At 34.0% G+C, this 17,209-nt stretch overlaps 1 protein-coding gene across 1 annotated transcript in view; it reads right to left on the bottom strand.

The window, feature by feature from the left end:
• The window catches only part of LOC108907559 (sodium/potassium/calcium exchanger Nckx30C), a 140,566-nt gene that overhangs the window by 100,367 nt on the left and 22,990 nt on the right, over positions 1 to 17,209 (bottom strand). Inside the window, exon 2 of the mRNA XM_018711297.1 lies at positions 16,817 to 16,840. Coding sequence (XP_018566813.1) covers positions 16,817 to 16,840 — 24 coding nt within the window. The remainder of the gene's footprint in view (positions 1 to 16,816; positions 16,841 to 17,209) is intronic.

Genomic DNA, 17,209 nt, shown 5'->3' with positions numbered 1-17,209 from the left:
CGTATACGATCGTACTATAGAAGCCGAGATAATGAAAATTTTTAAACGCGCCGCTATTTTGAAAGCGCGATTTCAATTTCGAGTCGGCCGGAGTAGAAGAGCTCTCGACCCCCCACCACTACCTCCCATACATTTTTCGTGAATTTCATGCTCGGTCCAATAGTTTTAATCGACATTTTACATGGGTTGCACAAGGGCACAAGTTTTGCAAATTCACTCCCGGAAAGTACTCGGAATGACAAAGGTATTTGTTTAAAAAACAGCTCTCCAATCCTCGTAGTTACCCCACAAATACCGGTCAACTTTAATTGACTATAACTCTGGAACCAATTAACTAATCACCACGTTTTTTTTGTTAAAGAAGCGTCTTTCCGAGTACTTTAAAAGCATGATTTAAAAAATAATAATTATATTGAATTTATAAAGTTATTCTATTTGTTTATAAGTGCAAAAATTACGCATATCTTTAAACAATTACCACGGCTCTGCTAATTAACGGATTTCAATTTTTCTGGACGCATTTTAAAGTTTGAGTGCCGTTTTTTATGTGAAAAAATTTTCAAGTATCTAGCAGTCTTAATTTAGGCTCAGTTAAATTTACAAAAATTTCATTAAAAAATCTGGATTGCAAAATTATTACTCGAAAACTATCGGACCGATTTTAACGAAAATTGGTGTGATGTTTTATTATACCAAAAAGATTTTTTGGCCAAGTATGAAGATCCTACCTATAAGTACTTTTAAAAAAATCGCAAAAATATTGTAATTTTGTTCACTTTTTTTTTGTTGTTTTTGCTACATTTGTAATAATTATGTTGTACCTATTTTTTATTTGAATTGAAATTTTTATATCATGTGTAAAATTTAATCACGAATCCTCTTCAATTTTTCTCTAAAATGAATAGTTTTTGAAGTGTGTTGAAAAAAATAGAAAAAAAATGGAAATTTTTCCAATTTTTTTCACTATTTGTTTAATAATAAATTTAGCACACGTTTTGAAGCGCGCGCATAGTGAAATTATGTTTTGTTATATCATTTTGGTGCCGTTAAAGCAAAAATTAGCGATACTATATAAAACATCTACACCAAAATAGATCCCGCCTGGTCTATTCGTTCTGTATACATAGATTTAATAGTCTTCTTAAACTGTTAAATACATTCTGTAATTTATTTTTTGTAATATTAGCTAATTTATTTATTATGGCGTCCAACTCATCCACTGTGTGTAAACGGTTTACATATATGGGACTTTTTAATGTTCCAAAGAGATAATAATCTAACGGAGTTAAGTCCGGAGATCTTGGAGGCCATAAGCGTCGACTAATACTGTGATCGTCATAAAATTCATTTAGAAACTCCAGTGTTGTGTTAGCTCTGTATACTGTTGCCCCATCTTGTTGAAAGTAACCATTGCGCGATTCGTCATCATGAAGCTGATAAAAAAATGGCTGCAAAATTTTGTTTATATCGCTCAGCAGTGATATTATCTTCAATCGTGTCGGTTGGAAATCTAAGGAACCGGAAAGTAATTTTGATCAATTGGAAGTAAATTTTAATATCTTTGGTAGCATTTATGGGTGACATCAGCTTCAGTCATTCTGGATCGCTCGGTACTATTCCATTGGTGACTGTAGAATCATTCAGAATAAATACTATAGCTTCTAGTGGTAATATTAAAAAGCAAAATTTTTTTTCTGCAAAATACAAGTCTTTTGTATTTAATTTTCTTGATATAGGTTGTGCAAAATATATTCTTTTAATTAATTTTGCCTCCAAAAGTAACACAGACACACAAATTAAAAAAAGTTGACCTGAAGACGCCACAACGCTATCTAGATGTATTTTAACGCGTTAAATCCAAATTTGTTGTTAATCTCACTCCAGCACACATGGAGTTTAAGGAAAAGCTCTAAATATATCTGAAAATCCCAAATCATGGAAGAGCCTATTAATGGGAATCAACAATGTTTTGAAAAATGCATTTGGACATAATTTGGACTGGTCCAAACAACTATCTTTATTCTTAGATATTTTATGTACCTGTTTGTCAATTCTATACAAAAATTGTAGCCTGGTTAAAATTCTCCTAAAACGCTTCGTTTTCGAGAAAAATCGCAAAAACTGGTCATGCTGAATTAAGACAATTTTATCGACATGCAACCTTGGCAGCAACAATGCTTTAAGTTTCTATTGGTATATTGCAATCTAACAGCGAATAAACTATTATTTTCTTAATGACACTAAAGAGTAAAACAAGAATGTACATCAACTCAAATGTGGAAGATACTCTGACTTTGTCAAATGTTCTTGGCGTTAGATTATTTTCTTGTCAAAGTATCTTCCTTTCCTCACACATTCATGCATAAATGCATAAAAATTCAAATGCAACCAATACCCTTAACTAAACTAACTACAGAAATTTCAGTAGAGTATTCTCTAAAGTTGCCTTCGCCAATCGCATCTCTAGAAAAGATGACACTCAACATTCTTTACATGAATCCAATATCATTCTATGGCAAGTACATATATGTATATAAAATAGAGTACACATAGAAGTCGAGTCGGAAAAACAAAGAAACACTCAACGGAAAATAAAGAAAACAATCAACAGGAAAGTAGGCAACAGTATTAAATACTCTACTGACCTTGTTATTACTCTCTACTATGACACTGACTGAGGCAGACTGAAAAGGAAAAGTTACATATTAAAAAAATAATTCAGAAACTGTACAAAGTGTTCTTAAGCCTATGTGGAATTTAGGAAGTTGTTCCTACTAAACACTTATTTTTTAAATTGTTCTAAAAATTATTAAACGAATAACATTTAAAATTATAACACTGGCAGTGTAATTATACAAATATCACTTAGATATTGACTTCAGAGTTTAATGTTGGCTTGAATCGATTTCCCTCTGGAAGAGAGAACATAAAGATAAAAAAAGATGCAGGCAGCTAATGGCATTTCTGTGGATTGCGGTAATTTACGATCGCATAGAACCGCCTTTTTACAATTTACCGCAAAAATTAATCAACCTTTACCATAAAATGTAAACATTTCAATTTGATTTGAACTGATTTGACCTTCAGATAACCCCTAGGGATCGATCTGACACAAGATCAAGTATAGGCACATCTTTGAACGTAAGTTACCGCTCTTTCCATTTCTGGATGAAACAAATGGGGTTTCTATTTGAAATTTCGAAGATGACCTCTAAATGATCCCTAAATTTGACCTCTGGGTTAAAACCAAGGTCTTTATCGTATGGCTCCCTTAAAACCTTACAACTTTTGTTCTGGAAGTTCTTCAATTGAGGTCATCCTGCAGTTAATCGGGATGATCGATTAAAATGGGACAATTTGTATAATTTCATAAAATATGGTTTTAAAGACAGATTATTGTATATAATTTGTTTTCATTTGATAAACAAATATAATTTCTCTTCACGAGAATGGGAGCAAAAAAAAAATTAAATTAATAATTATTAATTAATTTTTAATATTAATAATTAAAACAATAAACGAACATTTTCAAGTTTATTCTTTTCTTATAACCATATGGATCTACTTACTGAATAGAGTAGAAAATGCAAATACAGCAACCTGTATTAACAGAAGCAGTTAGTGGAAAAGGTATTTAAAAAACTTGTTTGAATGAGACATTTTATACTTTTATAAAATTCAATATGAACTTGTTTTTAAAATAAAAATATTTATACCTACAGGATGACCCATTATTAAAGTACAGTTGCTCTGTTAATTTTTGTTATACAAAAAAAATGTTCAAATAAAGATATGGAATGTTTTATGTTTTTAGTCCCTTTTTTTATTTTGCAAAAACGTTGTGTATTTTATTATAGTAGTTGGTTGATGTTTAGTGAAATAAACAGTACGTATTTGACAGTTGTTCTCAGTGCACAAGTTATCTTTCGCTATGGCTGGTTACTCTAACGCAGAATTAACAGACATGCATTTCATGTATAGTCGTGCTAATGGGAACGCCACCGAAGCGCGACGTCTTTATGTTGACGCTTATCTAAATCGCCAGATTCCTTCACAACGTATGTTTGGAAGAATTCACCAAAGATTGCGTGATACCGGTTCCTTGAGCAAACAGTGCCATTTATCCGGAAGACCAAGGTCGGTATCCACTCCTAGAGCAGAAGAAGAAATTCTAGCACTGGTAGAGCAGAATCCAGGTACGAGTGTGCGGAGAATATCAGCCGAGGTAGGAATTAGTGGTCCTCTTGTTTGGAGAATCCTTCACGAGCAACTGCTTTATCCATACCATGTGCAACGAGTACAGGCCTTAAATCCAATAAATGATCATCAAGCACGTTTGGTTTTTTGCCGCTGGTTTCTACGTCATGATGCTGAAGACCCTCGTTTTCTTGCAAACATTCTTTTTACTGATGAGGCCGGGTTCACAAGAAATGGAGTGTTTAATTTTCACAATACGCATATTTGGGCCGACGAAAATCCTCATGCTCTAATAGAATCTGGACATCAGGCACGTTTTTCATTAAACATTTGGATGGGTATTGTAGGTGACAGGTTTCTAGGTCCTGTTGTTTTACCAAACCGATTAACAGGCGCTGCTTACCTCAACTTTCTGCAGAACACACTGTATGAGTTTTTGGAAGACATTCCTTTGAATCAGAGGCAACAAATGTGGTTCCAGCATGATGGTGCTCCAGCTCATTTTTCCATGGCCGTTAGAGAGCATTTACACCAAACTTTTCCACATAGATGGGTAGGAAGGGCCGGACCTGTTTTATGGCCTCCAAGATCGCCTGATCTGAACCCTCTAGATTTCTTTGTTTGGGGATATTTGAAGACATTAGTGTATGGTACTCCTGTAAATAGCCTGGAAGAGCTGCAGCTACGGATTAATCAAAAGTGTCAAGAAATCCAAACCAAGGAGGGTGTTTTCGAAAGAGTTCGAATATCGTTGAGACGAAGATGTCGTGCCTGCTTGGAAATGGACGGAGGGCACTTTGAACATCTTCTGTAACTTTGTTTTTTGTTTGTTAAAAGCTTCCTTTGTCGGTTTATTCCTAATAAAATAAAATGTTTGAAAAACGAATAGTGGTCCATATCTCCGCAACTGTTACTTTGCGGACCCATGTTTATTAATACTTTTCTGCTTATTTTGGTTCATACTATTACCTCCTGAAATATTTTACATTTTTTTTTAACACCCTGTATTTGGCCACCTGCATATATTTAAATCTAGATTGATTCTTCTACTATTTTCTATAACTCAAGCAATTTTTCGTACATACACTAAACACGTACAGGGTCGGAAAGTTCCCATGGTTCATCGGCCGTTACTTGAGAGCGATAAAGTAAGTCATAGAAATCGGTGCGATAGAGAAAGATGGCTATAATGAAGGCGTCTAATGGTGACCGCCCATTTCGCCCTTCCACAAATAAGAAGTGGATCTTAATTGTTAAGGGCGAAATGGGCGATGACTTTCTTTATCGCTCTCACGTAACGGCCGATGAACCATGGGGACTTTCCGACCCTGTATATGTCCCTGGTTACTTTCTACGATTGGACTAAGTTGACGTTCGATCGCCTTTGTAATGTGGTGGCCTAGAAACTGGGACGACCTTCTGTTTAAGATGTGCTGTCTTGCAATTAGCGCTACCCTCCAATGTCGCGGTCTGTCGATCGGAAACTGGGGTGAAATTTCGACTTGATTGAAAACTTCGGTGAATTTTTGATAAATTACAATATTTTGCGCACCCTTACATGTACTGTACGTAGTAAATGATCTCTTTCGTCAGTTACAAGCCTGTCCTCTGTCACCAGCAGACCAATTCTGGTGACTTGGTACTGCTATAGTTGACTGCAAGCTCTGAAGTGCATGTACCTACTCCAAGAGTCCGATCCACGCGTCACATCGGAAGGCTTATAAGTCTCCGAAGGCGCGTCGATGTAAACAATTTACCCCTGCGCTTCGGTAAACGTCCCTAATGCTCTCCCAGAGCGTTTAATAGGATCCGCAAATGCGGAATTCGGCCTCCTGCGATTTTATCCTCTTCTAACGCACAGCGTGGCGCTGATGCTTACGCCTTCGGCCTCGTTTAATTAAGGGAGAGTATTTTTAACTTCGATATCCTTCTGCGGCGAGGAATTTTTAAGCTGCCTTCAATAATTCCTTTTTTTTCCTCAGTGGAGGATCGTGTTGAGTCTGGAGGACTGTAAACGTCTAAAGGATACAGAGATTCTGGATTTGGCATAGTAAGGATATTTGATAGCAATGTCAAATCACACCTATTTACTGGAAGTTTTAGAATTAGAAGATTTAGAAGATTTGATTACATTTAGCAGGACCGGCAATGTTATCATGTTTTGTTACGTTTTTAAGCCGGTAGTACCAACAATGGCCAATGGTACTACTGGTTTACAATATACCAGATTTAATCCTTTATAAAGTAAAGGAGTGGCTTTTGAAGCATCGTCATGAGATTTGAGATTTGGTCTGTTTTTTAAAAGAACTCAAATTGATCATAGTCCAGTTTTTTTCAAATTTTTACACTCAAAATATTAAGTGAGACGTTATTGTCAAAAAGTGTAAGTATTTTCTCTGTCACGTAACGTCTCATTACTTTAAAATGAAGCTAACTAAACTGTGTCAATAAGTTTTTCATTATGAAAAACCTGGAAGTTGAAGAAACAAATGTACAGGGTGTTTATTAAGTACTTGTACTGTCTGGAAGGCAGCGGCATCCAGGAAAGCTTTTCACTGGGTATGTATGCTACAGTCTTCCAGGCTGAGGTTTTTGCTGTTTTGATGGTAGCAAGCAAGGAGGAGGTAAGGAATTGTGCAGAGGAGAAGATTTTTATCTGGAGAAGAATGTGGAGACGCTCTAGAGTCATTGGCCAGACGAAAAGAAGTAGAGTTAGTTTGGGTCCCAGGCTATAGGGGCATCCCTGGTAACGAGAGGGCGGATCAATTAGCTCGTCTTGGGTCCAGGGGACCTGGACAGGGACCTGAACCAATCTTAGGTATCACACGAGGCAGCATTAATGGGGCCCTCAATAAGTGGGCCTATCATGTCTACTTAATATGAAATAACACAACTCTTAACTTCAACATATTTTAATATCAAAAGTGCTTTGGCACGGTTTTACAGTGCCTTTTATCTTGTACATTTCTATTTTTTCCCTATTTTTTGTAATCGTTAGTCAGTGGCAGGACCACGAAAGTTTAGACCAAAATAAATGTAATATATTCACATATATAACACCTCTCTCCTAAAAAATTAATAATATCATTAAAACTATATATACTTACAATTCTAAATGCAATATTACACTAATACACAAAATTATGATATAACTAATCTATCTGGAGGTTTAATTCGACTACGGCGTCTTAATGTTCTTGATGTGCCCGGTGAGGTCACCTCTGTTTCGTAATCACTAATTTCCTCGTCACTGATTTCATTTTCGCTACCACTATTTCCTAACATTACATTGTTTGTATTAATTAAACTAGACTGTGGAATAAATGAAACTGATTTTTGTTTTTCATCTAATTGGGTTGGTTTAATTTGATTTTTATGTCGTTTCCAAATCATTCCACATTCAGTTTCAACTAAATAGGTTCTTGGGCCAATAATTTTTTTTATTACACCTGCACACCATTTTGCATTATTTGCTCTATAATCGCGAATCCAAACATTATCCCCCTGATGTAAATAAATATCTTTTTTTCTTTGGTAATATTTCTTTTGATAATTTTGCTTATCTTGAACAATTTGTTTAACTGAAGGTATTAACAAATCAAATTTAGTACGTAAGTCTCGATTGAATAACAATTTAGCTGGTTTTTCCCCGGTAGTCGTTTGAGGAGTATTTCTATACTGAAATAAAAATTGATTTATGAAATAATTTATATCTAAATTTTTATTATCATGTTTCGCTTTTATTAAGGCTGTTTTCATAATTTTTACCGCGCTCTCTCCTAATCCATTAGTTGCTGGATGATAAGGTGCTCCCAACGATTGTTTTATACCACGTGAAGTTAGAAAAGATTTAAATTCGTCAGATGTAATGTGTGTCGTCATTGTCCGTACAAATTTCCAGAGGAAAACCAAATGAGCTGTAATCTTTTAGCTGCTAAAGTCGGTAACCCTTTTTTTTCTCCAAAAACAGATAATAGAGGTTTATGATCGGTATACAAATAAAATTTCTGTCCATATACATATTGAAAAAATTTTTTAAGCCCGAAAATAATACTAGCTGCCTCTTTTTCGATTTGAGAATACGCTAATTCGGCTGAATTTAACAATCGTGATGCAAAAGCAATCGGTCTTTCCGTATTATNCGAAAATTTACTTAGTTTTTTGTTTAATGTTAGACGACGCCAAATACAGTGTTGTACCTGGATTTAAATAACCACAACTTTTTTGTGTCGCACTGAATGTATTTTTGACTAAACAAACCATTTTCCATTCATTTTACATACAAAAGGTACTAACTAGTATTTGTCGCTGAAAGCAGCCGTTTTGTAAAAAACGGGATTAAAGTTAAACTTGCGTTGAAATTTTATAAGTTAAACATTAAGAGTTTTTGAAAAATAAGTGAAAAAGACTCATATGCTATATTACACTATCACTTTACAAATTACTGTCACCAAAATATTGCTATGAAAATGTTATTGAACAAAAATATAATAGACCACCTAGACTAGCTGTATCTAATTCCAATGCACGGGTACCAGTGAATGCAAATTGCGGGGAAGTGGAGAGTGCGAAGTAATCTGATTGCGCATATTCTACAGGTCCGGATTAAACAGTATTTTTACACTTATGACAAATATTAATTTTTCAAGTTTGGAATTCAGAAAATAATATATTTTAATGTTTTGCTTATATTGAATAAACCTACAAAATAATTTAAATATATTTATTGTCCTTTAAGTAATGTTAGTTTATTTAATATTTGTCTTTTCGTATATTTTACTGAAATAAATATTTTGACTTCATGATTTATGCTCGCATCAATATACTTTTCACATACAGCCGTTACAAGTTCTATTAAATGATTACAATTGGCAGGGAAGTTATCAAATTTATGTTCATGCAAATTTTCAAACATGTTCACATTCAAAAGGTTTTTTAATACATGATACACAATTTTATTTTTGTTTAGTTTGGGTGTACTACTACTGTTTTTATAGTTCTTAAATTGTTATTTTTAATTTTTAAACGTTTATTTTCTGCGGGTTATCTTGTTTATTGGAAACGAAGGAAAGCTGCCTAACTTCATATTCTAATTTTTTCTTTCTTGGGGTATCATCACTAAAATGTTTATATATTCTTTTCATTATCCGTGATATTCAAAGTTGACATCGAAGATGTACTACTAAGGTCAGAACATGATGACTGCGACGTGGTAGGTTGGCTGATGTTCACTAAGTATTGGGAGAGTCCTACATGCAAAAAAAATCATTCAAATGCACAGTCCAGGCAAATGTTACAGGAGTGTTCTAGATCAAACTTGAACACCCTGTGGATATACATATAAAGTATAATTACTTATTATTTCTGGTAGATTTAATATGGGAACTGCATTTTGTGCTAATTTGCGGACTACGTTTTTGTTGAAAATTAAAAAAATTTCTTCAAAGTGAACATATACGTGAAAATTTTGATCCTGCTTTTTAAAAACTTTTACCTATCTGTACTTTATGTCAACATCCTTTGGAAATCTGTAAAAATTAAAATATTAGATTCGAAAAATCGAAGCAAGTATAAAGATTTGGTAATTATATATTTTATCATAAAACTCTGATTTTTCTAATCAAATTTTGCCAATCCCCCTTTTCCAGGGTGCTGAAATTAATTTTTTGTTATTTTTTCGATCACAAAAAATAATATCACATTAATTTTCAGCTCTCTCAAAATTACGGGAATTGAAAAAATTTCATATAAATTGGAGACTTTCACGTAAAGTAAATAATTATTAAAAATATGATACAATCATTTATTCATTATTTTATTAACAATTTGTAATTATATCACGTTTACCATTGCACTATGTGTGCGAACAAAATTATAAAGTCAACCCTGGAATACCCTGACCTTAATCAAGAAATGGCGTATACATATAATGGCTCAAATTTACGTGTGGGACATTGTATACATAGATACATTAGCCCATAAAAAAATAACTAATACAGCACAAGTTTCCAGATGCAACTTATGCTGGGAATTGTTGGGCTACCGACTATGCTCCCAACTGTCTTCCTCATAATTGCCCTATAGCCTGTATCTCAAGAACCAAGCCCTTGTGGGCCCATGTTCATATGAACTTTTTATCTTAAAATTAATCAAAGATTCACCCTTTAAAGTTTGTACAAGTACTTAATAAACACCCTGTATAGACCAGCCATACTTTAAAAAAATATACATACAAAAGTATTTCCAGATATCTACCTACACCATTGAATTTTTGCTCCTTTTCCACTGGAATTAAGTCTATCGATATTGAAAAAAAAAGAAATTACAGCTTCAATATTGTGCACTATACTCCGCGGTCGAAATTATAGAGAGTGATTCATACATAATATAAAAACACTATTACCATAATGCGTATAAAATATAAAATGATTTTTATACGGTTCAATATTATTTATCTTTGTGCCGCTCGCTACGCACATCGATAGAATCTATAATCGTCTATAGACTGAGTTACACTGAACGTCGATCTATATTCTATCTCTGTCTTTTGCACTTGGTAGGGAATAGGGAAATGCTTTTTTAGTGGGTGTAAACGGACTTGATTTAACCCGTCCTGAGAAACGTCATAGCATAAGCGTAGACGAGGGGTCTAATTCCATGGCTATAATAAATTTATAAATTAAAAAAACACAATTGGGACGTTTTAAAATGCTGTAATAATTAAAATGGATCAAAGTGCCTGTTATAGCAAACCGTAAAAAATATTAGATGTTATGTTTTATTATCTTTTTTCATTATTTTCTATATCTTGTTGCCTTTTACGCAGACACGCCAATGGATTTTCGTTCCCGGCACGCTTCATCCCCCTTACTAGTCCAAAAGCTAGCGATTAGTCACTCTCTATAATTTCGACCGCGGAGTATAAGTAAATTTTGCGATATAATGGTGAGATTATAAAAAAATCCCTAATTTACCCTTAGTCTTTGAACAAATAAGTTAAAAGTACAGATTTCAATGTACAGGTTTATAAAATTACCAAAATAGTCGTATTTCTGAGGAGGTCTAAAGTCCTGACCATGGAAGTTTCTACCTTTAGTTTCGTTTAGTTTAGTTTAGTTTAGTTTAGTTTAGTTTAGTTTAGTTTAGTCTCTAGTTTCTAACTTTATGACTAAGACTAAGACCTAAGACAAAAGTACCTATACGTATGCGCAAAACTCCGCCAGTACTTAAGATTAAGGTTAGAACCAAGCTTTCTCCACCCAAAACGACTGAAAATCAAAGAATCATGAATTATGTGTTAATTATTTTACCCATATATTTTAAAACAACAATAAAAAGAAATGAAAAACAGACCTAGTGCTAAATAAAGTTAAAACTTGCAGTCTTTGAGCTTGTTTGTAACACACAAATAACATTCCATGATGTTATCATTCACTAGATACCAATTTTCAAGGTTTTCTAATTACGTATGGAATAGAGAATAACACCTATAATTACCAAAGGATCTGGGGTGGCGAAGTTAACATGTAGGTAACCTAGCGATTATCTCTTCACCTTTGGCACTGAATACTGATTTCTAACAAATCCTCTTTGCGTTAGACTAAAATAACCCCATAAATAAGCGCATTGAAGATAACACCTACGTGTCTGGCTTGCTTTAGATATGTCAATAAGGTGTACGGATCGCCCTAGTTATTTCAATATGTAAATGCCGTAGTTTAATTTAGAATTCGATTTGTGAATATTCATTTCGACTACAATTTGGAAAGTGATTCATTCAGTATTTCTTGTTTGTAAATCCATTTAATAAATTTTATTCAGACCTTTGCTATGTAAATTAAAAATTACAGTGCCGATACTCCCATTTTAAAGTAAATGTAAAACGTAAAACCCATTTAATTGTCAGGCAATTCTAAAATAGAGGGCTGGTTGTAATTGGCAATCGATAGTGTCTTCTCCGGGTTCTGCTGGAAAATAAAAATAAAATTAAATGACCCTGACACAGGGACATAAAAATAAATCGATTATACATTAGATCGCTACCTCCCCATGTATTTTTAATAAGTATACTGTTCGAATTTGAAGGACGTTCGGGTAATGGGGATGGCTGAAAGCGAATATACACAATACTAAATCTATAGTACAACACAATTCAGTAAAATGTAGATACATTTATGCACGCACTATGCGTAGGGTGATTCACAACTTCCAGAAAACGCCATTAAAAATATAATCAATATCACCAAAGTTTATAACAATACTTTGACATATTTCGAGACATAAATTGTGTTTTATGGTAAGACAAAATGCACTAGTAATGTCTCGATTGGCCAAATGCTGCTCCTTTTACTCCACGGTGGTTCAACAAGGGTGTGAAGGGGACGTTCACGACCAAAATGTGGAAGAGATGGAAGTCGTAAACATCCGCAACATATTACTGCAGTCGAGGATCAAATTTTAAATATTGCGGAAGAATGTACAAGGCAAATTTTTCGATGGAGTGTCCCAATCAGCAGTGTGGAGGATATTACACGATGTTCAAATGTATCCCTATAATGTTCAGCATATCCAAGCATTAGCATCAGCAGATTGCCTGTTACTGGTTGGACTGTGTGTATTTCCGTCTTACAAATGATGCGTTAGTTAAGATGAAGCTGTGTTTGTACGAAATTTAATAAATAATGTTCACAATACTAATGTCTGGGGATTTGAAAATCCTCATGCGAATCAACGGGATCACTTCTAGCGCCGTTTTTCTTCGAATGTTTGGGTAGGAATTGTAGTTTATCTATCATCATCCATTAACCAAATCGACTGGATGTTTTTTTTAAATTATCTGCCTGGACTTCTCGAACATGTGACCTTAGTAGTTCGAAAAAATATGTGGTTCTTGCACGACCGTGCGTCTTCCCATTTTTGACAAAATATTCGATATTGCTTTAATGAAGTTGAAGGACTGTGGAATAGACTAGGACGACCGGTAACATGGCCACCACGATTTCCTGACTTAAACTCTGTAGAATTTGTTTATGGGGACATGTAAAAAGCGAGAAGAAGAAGCATTAGGTCCGTCAAAACCGGATTAAACGTGCCCAAATGGGTTTACGAGTCGGTGGACAAAATTTTGAATAGTTGTAACATCAATTAAATACTTATATTTCCATTAAAATACGCATTCACATTTTCTGATACATTGAACAAGGGATAACAATAATAAAAACAGTAATTGAATTCGCTAAAACAAAATGTTGTGATAAGTAAAAGTTGTGAATCTTCCAGTATACAGGGTGTTCTCAAAGTTGAGTCATTTATATTTACAGCTGGTAAAAAAGTCGATTTACCAAAAATCGTTTATATAAAAGTTGCAGAAGAGAGTTATAAAAATCCTGTTCTACAAAAATTGTTCAAAATTGTTACCATTTGTTTACCATTTATGTATGTCATGTCGAAAATGACAATAAGTCAGGTTTGTATTATAAAGTTTTTAAATTTCAATTTTTTTAAACAATTGTTAATAATTGCTTTATTTAGCAACTTTTATATAAACGATTATTGGTAAATCGACTGTTTTACGAGTTCTACCAGCTGTTAAAATAAATGACTCAACTTTGAGAACACCCGATATAATTAAAGAGCATTTTAAGGAAAAAGTTGCCTCATATCGTATATATTACTTGCATCAGAAGTCTTTTGTTTATTCATTTAACACTAGAACTTAACCTAAAATCAATTTCGAGTGTGTATTCTTTAAAATGCAGTATCATCGACAAACCTAAGAATCATAGCCATCGTATCTAGTGATAATATACTGTTTGTATAGATAGTGAAGGGTACTGGACCTAAAATGGTTCCTTGTAGAACACTACATGGGGTTAATTCATAACTTCGTGTAAATTAGCATGGTGCTCTCTGTTTGTCAAACAGTTCTTTAGCAGGCTAAGTATTTTCCCCTTTATGCCAATAATTCAACTCGTCAACAATATTGTCGAATGCTTTGGATAGTCAAGGAAATTACCGGCAAGTAGATTTTTTTTTATAGAGGTGTAAATTTGGAGATTTGAGTAGAATACTTACTAAAGCATTTTCAATAACCAAAATGGATGAAACTGCGAAACGATGCATAAAATTAACAATAATCAAGTGTTACAATTTATTGAGAACCTCTGGCTGGATTCGTTTACTGTAGTTTTTTGTAGTACACAGAAAAAATGCTAGTTCGGTTGTAAGTTATCATCAGTTCTACTTTAGTTCTCATAACCGAAACTGTATTTTACTGTTTCAGGTTTAAGCAAAATTATAGGAATGAATGAGTCATTCTTCATTTTTTACTTTTAACTAATCCTGAAAAGATGTCTGGAGTGTATTTGTGTACATTGCGCATGTATTAATAATTGTGAATAGACAACCAAAATAACCTATCAATATACTTAGTAACAATGAGTTAATGTACACGATGGTAACATATAGATTGGCTGATGAAAACACATGAGTTAATTGCACATCTTTATGTACCGCAATTTGTAGAAACATGTTTGAGCTGTCGATGGAGTCAGTGGTTCCAAAAATGTTTCTTCGTATTATAGTGGTAAGTCAGCAGATATTAGAAATAAATATTTTGTTCGCAAAAAATATTTCTAACAATCGAATCATCGCACCTCGATGTATTTACTGTTGATATATCTTCTCCAAGTTTTCAAACACCCTGTATAAGGTAATAGAACTAGATTTACATTAGATATTTCTTCTAATGGTCTGCTCTTTATCAAGTCATACTGTTTTCCTTGCTTTCACTTCAAACTATTTGATAGTGTGCAAAAACACCGTGTTTTCTAATATTTTGTACCTATTATTGAATAATGTGTTAATAATAATGTTTAATTAGATATAAAAGCAATTTTTAAAATGATTACTGTCGAATATATTAAAATAATAGCATCCTGTTTCTAAAAAAAAGTTCGTTATATAGTGTCATGTTATCGATGTCATCTAGGCAACTTTTGCTATTATACATTTTTAACAATCGGTTCCTTTCATCAAACTTTGCCTCCAATTAAAAATAAATCTGCAAGAAAACATTTTACTAATACATGATAACGAGCAGAAAGGCTTTTAAAACGTCAACAAAATGGTCATATAAATATTCATATTCAAATCAGGTAGTTTATTTATATCTAACCCTTCTATTTTCGTGCAATATACTTTTATCAATATAAATAAATAAGTAAAACTATATTTTTCAGACAAAATACTTTTGGAAAAGGACAGTTTGTCGTTGGTGCTAAAAAAAATACATATATACATGCCTCAAATGAACAAAAAATGGTAAAAGCAAGCAGAAATAATCAGTTTAAAGCAAGGAAAGTGAAGTTCTAGATTATTAGGAGGAATCTTTTGGGGCCAATCATACCACTACCACCTATACTACAAGGTTTTAGATCTAAAGCTCTTACTTCTTTGTTTAGTGACGTCACTACTCGTATTTTTAGCCCCTAATTTTACATTTAACAGAAATCGATCGCTCTTTATTAGCTTAATTTAATTATTTCGGCAATTGTTACAATTGTTATGCTATAAAATTTTACATATAATTGTTGTGTGTAATAATGTATTGCTGCGAGCTACCTATCTCTATGAAATGACGTCACGTGCCTTGTTAATAAGGCCTTAGGCAGTCATGGCAATACTTACAGGGTGATTCACAACTTATCCAAAAAATGCGTCATGAAAATGGAGTCAATATCGCAAAAATTTTTTTTTTTAAATCCTTATAGTTTCCGAGAAAAAAAAATTGAAGTTGTAGTATTTTCAACCTTTACATTGCTGGACTATGTAGTAGTAGCAGTGTTGTACGCTGTGAACAATGCATTCTCTCGCCACGTGGTCCCAGACGATTCTGAATATTGAAATCCGATGTTGATATTTACGTCTTCCCGATAGTGTTTACATTAGTTTTTGAAATGCAGAAAATGGTTGACGTGTATCAACCTGGGAGTTGATGGACAGCGTTTTAATTTACTGTAAAGCAAGTGTTATAGTAAAGCATTTGTGTCATGATGAAGCAAGACAACATTTATTAATTAATAATAACAATAGCTTTCACTGGGAAAGAAATTCTTTAAATTTTTTGTTCATACATTTTTTATTAGACTTTGCCGCCGTGCTGGTCGCCAACTGTATGCTTTGCCTTGCGTAAGGTCAGCTTTTACAGTGGACCAGTTTCCAGTACGGTGCAGAACTTCAAAAAATTTTATTTTGATAAGTTCTGAATCACCCTGCATAGGAATTTATTCTTTTAAGGAAGCGAACAAAATTTCTCTTTTACAGGCAGACATTACGTCTCTGCTACATCACAAATTCCATATTTTACGTTCTACATCCCAAATTTTGTCCGCCCTCTCTGAGGCGCTTCTCGAAACACAACTACACACATATCAAGACAGCCTCCCCTAAATCTAGGATGCAAGAAACAAAAGAAAAATAAAACGAGGCCTGTTGCATCGAAAGCAACAAACGTAGCGCTAGCGGGGCGGGGTGGGGTACATCAAAGGACTAGCTGGGGACAAAGCGGGGCGTAGCGGTAGCAGGGTGAGAAAAAAAGTAAGCTTTAATTCTCACTCACCAGAGCTTGAGCGGCCGCTTGGTGCTGGAAACAATGAAGCACACATTTAGTACACACAAAACAGAGAATATCCGCGGGTAAGAGAAAGTTGATGGGCTAATGGCGCTGGAGGAATGCTTAGAGTGCAGTTTACAAGCGATCCCGGAGTACAACAGTGGTTCTCAAAATGTGTATCGCTTTACTTTGAATTCATTATGATAGTGGAGGGACAGGGTGACGCAGAAATAGTTCTCAAAATGTGTATCGCTTTACTTTGTATTCATTATGATAGTGGAGGGACAGGGTGACGCAGAACTGATGTTTACAGGAAAATGGAAAGAGTAAATAGAAAACCGCAAGTGGGGATCTTTATGGCATGACGACATTATTTGAATTAAAATTCTATATTGGTAA

Source organism: Anoplophora glabripennis, unplaced genomic scaffold, assembly GCF_000390285.2.
Source record: "Anoplophora glabripennis isolate ALB-LARVAE unplaced genomic scaffold, Agla_2.0 scaffold276, whole genome shotgun sequence".
NCBI lineage: Eukaryota > Metazoa > Arthropoda > Insecta > Coleoptera > Cerambycidae > Anoplophora > Anoplophora glabripennis.
This window is presented reverse-complemented; position numbering and strand designations above follow the sequence as displayed.